Source organism: Quercus lobata, chromosome 1 (genome assembly GCF_001633185.2).
Source record: "Quercus lobata isolate SW786 chromosome 1, ValleyOak3.0 Primary Assembly, whole genome shotgun sequence".
In the NCBI taxonomy this organism is placed as follows: domain Eukaryota; kingdom Viridiplantae; phylum Streptophyta; class Magnoliopsida; order Fagales; family Fagaceae; genus Quercus; species Quercus lobata.
The window spans coordinates 35,552,342-35,559,039 of record NC_044904.1 but is presented as its reverse complement, the minus strand read 5'-3'; the positions used below and the strand labels follow the sequence as shown (position 1 = coordinate 35,559,039).

Genomic DNA, 6,698 nt, shown 5'->3' with positions numbered 1-6,698 from the left:
CTCAAGAAATATAAAACTTTGCCCTTCCCTCCAAAACCCCTCTCTCCCCCAATCAGATAAGCCCAAACAAATCACAACCCAAAAAAGTTAACAAATTATTACAAAATATAACTTAAACAACCCACCATCATCTAAGTTGAAGAGAGAGATGTTGAAATTGACCTAATAATAATAATAATAATCTGATCTCTCTCTCTTTTAAGTGAAGTGTGAATATGTGAGTGTTTATATATGCATATTGGCATTCCTACATTAAATTTATTGATTGAAGAAGGCTTTACTGAAACTAGATACCACGTGAAAAGCATGAAAAGACTAAAGTTAGAGACAAAGAATTTTCGATAGACTGTCCTCGGGTGAGTTAAAAGAGAATCCTCTGGCTAGTCAGAGAGAGAGAGCCAACCCCTAAATCAAATGATCTTCCTTCCTTTTATAGAGGAGCATGGTTATAGGTGTTTATGAGAATATGTGGTTGTGGGTGTTTTTTAAGTGAGACCCCCTACAAAAACGCATTAAGAAATATATATATTTTTTATGTTTACATTTATTGGTATTTTGTTAATACTAAATGTACGTTAGATTAGATTCTCATTAAAAAAAATTGGTTCAAATTTCGGCACCCCTCAATTGAAATCCTCACTCTGTTCTTGTTTGGATGAGTTGGGTTGTCCTGTAACTAAAAACTCATTTTTAAAGCCCAAACGAGGAAGCTGAAGTGAATAGAGATTGTTATCTTCGGCATATATTTAGGCCCAATTAGGAACTTTGGTCCGTTTTATAGTATTAGACTATTTAGGTCTTTTTGCCTCTTTCCTTTCCATTCAAATTTCAAACCGAAAGAGTTTTTTGAAAGAGAAAAAGAAAAAAAGCATATTCCATAATTTCCATTCCATTTCCAACCTCTTGACTGACTCTCTCTGTCCCTACTAGACTAGTACTGCGCAAAAATCATCAAAACTTTCTCACTCACCCACTTTACTTCAACACACACTCTTTTAGTTTTTAATTTCTTTGCTTTTCCTCAGTCTCTCTTTTCACTCTCTCTCAGACTCGTTCAAGAAAGAAAAAAAAAAAGTGTGTGAGAAAGAAAAGCTCATACAAAGAGAGAGAGAGAGAGAGAGAGAGAGAAATGGAGAATGAAGGTATGGAAAATGAAGTTACAGAGACAGGAATCCCAACGTACGATGGCAAGTATGTACAGTACAATATTCTCGGAAACCTCTTCCAGGTCTCCGCCAACTACGTCCCTCCCATTCAACCCGTTGGTCGCGGCGCTTACGGCATCGTTTGGTACCCTTTCTTTACTATTACCTAATTTTTAGATTCCTCTTTTCTTTTGCTTTTGTTCCTTTTATTGTATATTCATTTTGATTCTATATTTGCCTTTCTTTCTTTAATAGATATAATTTGATTCCTTTAGCCCCATCTTGTTTGGATGATCAAATTAAAGCTATGTCTAGCTCAAATAAAATAAGTACTTAGGTTTGCTTTATGCTACCAATTTAATTAGCAAATTTTACTTTTTTAAATCAATTTTTACAGCTGAATTTTGGCTCTTTTTTTTTTTTTTTTTTTTTTTTTAAATTAAAAAATTTTAGGTCACTGAACCGCACTAACTTAGATCAGTTTTAATATCTTGAGTTGATGATGGTCTTGTGAACCATTCTACTAAATTTTGAGAAGGTCACGCACATTCAACGTGTTTGAATCGTCCTACTTTGGGTGTTAGGCGTGATTTTTGTGGTGATGAATGATATAGTGTGATTCCAAGGCTTTAACTTAAGAATGTGAAGCATAGCTTATTTGTATTAGCTTTGAATTTTGCTTGTTATAATTGAGGGTGATTTATTATTTTGCAGCTGTGCAAAAAACTCTCAGACCAATGAGGAGGTTGCAATCAAGAAAATTGGAAATGCATTTGACAACAGGATTGATGCGAAGAGGACACTTCGAGAGATCAAACTCCTTTGCCACATGGACCATGAGAATGTAGGCACACGAACTTTTGAGTTGTTAAGGGTCACATATTTTTTCTGCTGTTACTTTTTCTTGCAAATTGTATGGTATCAATCATGGCATTTTGGTATACTCTTTAGTTTGTTTTTGTCGTCATTGTTTAATATGGTTTTAATGTTTTGCATAACGTAAATGTTCGATAGACGATTCTAAAATTAGCTAAATGGAGTACAATAGAGAATATGCGCACCCCACCATTTTTGTTATGCTGTGAGTAGGAAATAATCCACTGCTTTCGTATTTGTGCAGGTAGTCAAAATTAAGGACATCATAAGGCCACCAGAGAGAGAAAAGTTCAATGATGTTTATATTGTGTATGAATTAATGGATACTGACCTCAATCAGATAATACGCTCTAACCAGGCTTTAACTGATGATCACTGTCAGGTAAGCAGTTTCCTGTTGCCATTACAAACTAGTGGTTATCATAAATAACTAAGGTGCATTTGAACTATCAATGAGTAGATGATTTTAATACAGACTGCAGGTCCAATAGGACTGATTTTACATATTTAATCCTGGTGAAGGGCTTGCTTCTGATACTTACACAAAAAAGAAGAAGAAAGGGCTTGCTTTTAATGCGTTGTGTGTTATTTTGATGAATTGTTTTATGTGTTAAAGACCAAAATATGTTTTTGTATTGACTATTGAATTAATTTTCCTTTTCAATGTGTCATGTTATTCTGAATTCATAATGATAAGTAGAAATGTAGAAGTATAGGTCTGATTTTAAAATGTTGCAGAATTCCTAATTGTGTTGGTCCCTTTAAATAGAAGATGATTATCCATGGATCAGTATTTTCATGATTGTGAACAAGAAGAAATAAAGTCAATTTACAGATTCTTGCATTAGATCTTCACAAAATTACTTTGCATTTGCCTAGGGGTGATCAGGAAAACATTGATGTAAAAGAGGACGAGTGACGAGAGATTCTAGCATCTGTTTAACTTTGTCTCTCACTCACCCACCCACAAATCACACTTGGAGAGAGAGTGTGTGTGTGGGGAGGTGCCAGGGATGAACTGCCTCAGAGTAAAAGAATACTTCAAAGATGGCCTCAGCTTATTTTTAACCTTAGGATGATCTAAAGAAGTCTAACATCTTTGACCCCATTTATGCTCTGTGCAATTTTCCTGTAACCCAAAAAATAATTGGCTGGTTGATAATATGCCTTGTTCCTCTTTCTTTTTTCCTTTTTTTTTTCCCCTCTAAACTACCAGTGTCATTGTATCATTTTAAACATATAGCAATTATTGTGTGATACCAATACATAAGCTCAAATATCTATTGTGAACTATATCTAGTAAACTTGAAATATAAATGTAAATGATATGGTTTAACAAGCTGCTTCTTGAAATGCATTGGCAGTACTTTCTATATCAATTGCTAAGGGGATTGAAGTATGTACACTCTGCAAATGTTTTGCACCGAGATTTGAAGCCAAGTAACCTGCTTCTTGATGCAAATTGTGACCTTAAGATTTGTGACTTTGGGCTTGCGAGAACCACCTCAGAGACGGATTTCATGACAGAATATGTTGTAACTCGATGGTATCGAGCCCCTGAATTGCTACTCAACTGTTCAGAATACACTGCAGCCATTGATATTTGGTCAGTTGGTTGCATTTTCCTTGAGATTATCAGAAGGGAGCCATTATTTCCTGGTAAAGACTATGTTCAGCAGTTAATGCTTATAACTGAGGTACTTGTGCTTTCCCTTTAATCCTCTTTCTATCGTTGAATTCAATAGAGACTTTATGAATGAATAATGCATAGATATATTGTGGGCACTGCTGTACTGATTACAAGTAATGATATGATAAGTTGCATAACTTCCTTGATTAACTATCAATCTAATTGTTTTATTAATGGTCATTTTTTCGTTTTTTTTACTTATTTCTTTTTATGATTCTTTAAGCAGCTACTAGGTTCACCAGATGATTCAGATCTTGGATTTTTAAGAAGTGATAATGCTCGAAAGTATGTCAAGCAGCTTCCACATTTCCCAAAGCAGCCCTTTGCAATGAAATTCCCACATGTGTCCCCAGTGGCAATTGATCTTGCAGAGAAAATGCTAGTGTTTGATCCATGCAAACGCATAACTGGTATTCTTCCAAACTTTACTTGAATAAATTACCATTTCATTTTTATTTTTTCTGACTCATTTTTCTAAAGAGAATCTTTTCTTCTTCTTCTTCTTACTGATACACCTAAAGTTGAGGAGGCGCTGAATCACCCATACCTATCTGGTCTTCATGAGATAAATGAGGAGCCCACTTGCCCATTCTTCTTTTTCTTTGATTTTGAACACCATAAAGTTGAGGAGGCGCTGAATCACCCATACCTATCTGGTCTTCATGAGATAAATGAGGAGCCCACTTGCCCATCTCCTTTTGTCTTTGATTTTGAACATGCATCCTTGAATGAGGAAGATATAAAGGAGCTTATATGGAGGGAGTCCCTGAATTTCAACCCACTTTAGATGCTGGAGTAAGCTCACCAGTACTGTCCTCGTTTCCCTTGTTTGGGTCGATGAAAGTCCTTACAAAAAGATTGAGATTTTCGTTTAGAAAGTATATGTATCATGTACTATATCAGGGAGGGAGATAGGTTCTTTCTTCCTGTCTTGAGATGGTGGATTGGCAGTTTGTAACTAGGAACCCCCCCCCCCCCCCCCCCTCTTCTTTCCTCCTCTCTCAGTCAATGAATGCCAAGTTTGTTCATGAGTGTGGTATTTGGAAGTTAACTGGATTCATTTGGAGAATCCAGTACCCATTGAGGGTTGGTATGCATAAAAGAAGGCTCTGTTCTCTAAGCCTCATCCTTTTATGGCTGTGATTTGTACATTGTAAATCTTATTTTACCCATAGAAAAGGAATCATAAAAAGTTAAAATAGGTACAATACCTGGAAACATTGCAATGTTTGTATTGCCCTGATGCGGGTTTCGATGCATCTTTTATGAGATTCTTTATATTTTTGCAGTTTCCACTTTCTATTCCAAGTTTCTTGTGAAATCAGTCAAGGGGTTCTATGAGTTGCCTAAAAATGACATATTTGATAGGATAAGATTCCAAATATTATAACCTTTTGTGCTTCAATTTATGAAATTTAGTGGTTTATTAATTATTATTTTTTTAAAAGTAAATTGAATTTTTCCACCATAAGGGGAAAGCGGTATGGTAACAAAGGATTATTTATTTATGTTTCGAAATAAAATATTTTTTGGTGTAAAATATCTTATATTTTTTAGTAAAATATTTTCATTTTATGGTATTTGGTAGCGTGATTAAAAATAGCGGAGAAATCATTTTCAATATTTGCTTCCCCAGTAAAATAAAAAAAGTTTCCTATTACTCATAACCCACCAAATACAAGCACAACTGCATAAACCACCAAAATTTCAAATTCGTAGGAAAAAAAATGGCTACCAAAGCCACCCAAAAACCCAAACTCGAAAATCCAACCAAATCCTCCAATCGCCACAAACTCCAACCTCATCCCAAGTCGATGTCCACATAGCTGCAACCAAAAGAAAAAAACAGAAGAAGAAAACTTAACCCACACCGTAGCAAATGCACACAACCTTTTTGTTTTTTTTTTTTTGTTTTTTTTACTGTCAGTAACAAACAACCTCCATAACCACAACCTGACCTTCGACCAGTACCCACAAGCCCCAGAGAAAACTCACATCTTCGTGTCTCAAATCGACCATAACAACCCTCTCATCGCTGCCGACTTAAGCAACAACAATTGCCGCAAGAGAGAAGATTGCGACAACCAATCACAGACCCCGTCTATTTCTCTTTGGGATTTTTGGGTGTGAAAGCCATGAGCCAGAGAGAAAAGATTAAGGGTGGCCAACGGTAACCCTTAAGGTGAGGGGACAAGACTCAAGAGGGTGATTTGGTAGATGTTGGGCCTTTGGGTTTGATCAGGATTTGTAATGGTTGGTTGGGTGTTTAATGGCTTTTGGACTGATAGTGTCGAGCGAGAGAGAGTTGAGCTTGAGGTAAAATGTTTTACCGAATTTTTAAGCGTTTTCTCATATATTTTACATCTTTTAGGTTTAAGTTTTACAGTTGATTAAAAATGTTTTATAATTGACCAACCATTTTACAACAAAACAAACATCGTAAAATGAGATAACATTTTATGAAAAATATTTTACTTTAAAACAAATGAAGCATTATTATCTTGTAGTTTGGTTAAGATCAACGTCCTAATTTTGAATACTGGAGGACATGGTTCTTGAAACAGCCATTGATTAATGTAATTGGGATTTTGATAGGTTTGAAATTAAGTTATGATTGAACTCACGTTTTAGGAAGTGCTTGCAATCCCTCATCTCCCATTTCTTTGTTTTCCTATAGGCTCCCAAGAATTTGATAGGTATTGTTAATTGTTATGGGTTCTCCAAAGCGTGTTCTTACATAAACTAGTCATACCTTATCAATATTTTTCCCTTTCTATATCTTCTTCGGTTCTTCCATGTTGAAATAAAATTATTTGGTTCTAATTTTTTATACTTCACTGTCAAAAAAAAAAAAATTATACTTCCAAAAATAATGATTTTAGGTATTAAAAAATGATTTAACAAACAAATAAAGAACATAAAAATTGAAAATTTTAAAAATTTCCATCAGATTCTATGCCAAACTATCAACCTTACATGCCCACAAT

General features: G+C 34.9%; 1 protein-coding gene across 1 annotated transcript; it reads left to right on the top strand.

The window, feature by feature from the left end:
• The first annotated feature begins 1,059 nt into the window (after positions 1-1,059).
• LOC115988670 (mitogen-activated protein kinase homolog NTF6) lies at positions 1,060-3,754 on the top strand. Its single transcript, XM_031112266.1, has 4 exons — positions 1,060-1,290; positions 1,860-1,989; positions 2,266-2,403; positions 3,386-3,754. The coding sequence occupies exons 1-4, from the start codon at positions 1,130-1,132 to the stop codon at positions 3,737-3,739; spliced, it is 783 nt and encodes a 260-aa protein (XP_030968126.1). The 5' UTR covers positions 1,060-1,129; the 3' UTR covers positions 3,740-3,754.
• The last annotated feature ends 2,944 nt before the right edge of the window (positions 3,755-6,698 follow it).

Bases quoted from the DNA above. Each gene is read 5' to 3' on its own strand.
- LOC115988670 (XM_031112266.1), top strand. From the start codon at position 1,130: ATGGAGAATGAAGGTATGGAAAATGAAGTTACAGAGACAGGAATCCCA. The intron at 1,990-2,265 runs GTAGGCACACGA...GTATTTGTGCAG, and splicing joins GCCACATGGACCATGAGAAT to GTAGTCAAAATTAAGGACAT. The intron at 2,404-3,385 runs GTAAGCAGTTTC...ATGCATTGGCAG, and splicing joins TAACTGATGATCACTGTCAG to TACTTTCTATATCAATTGCT.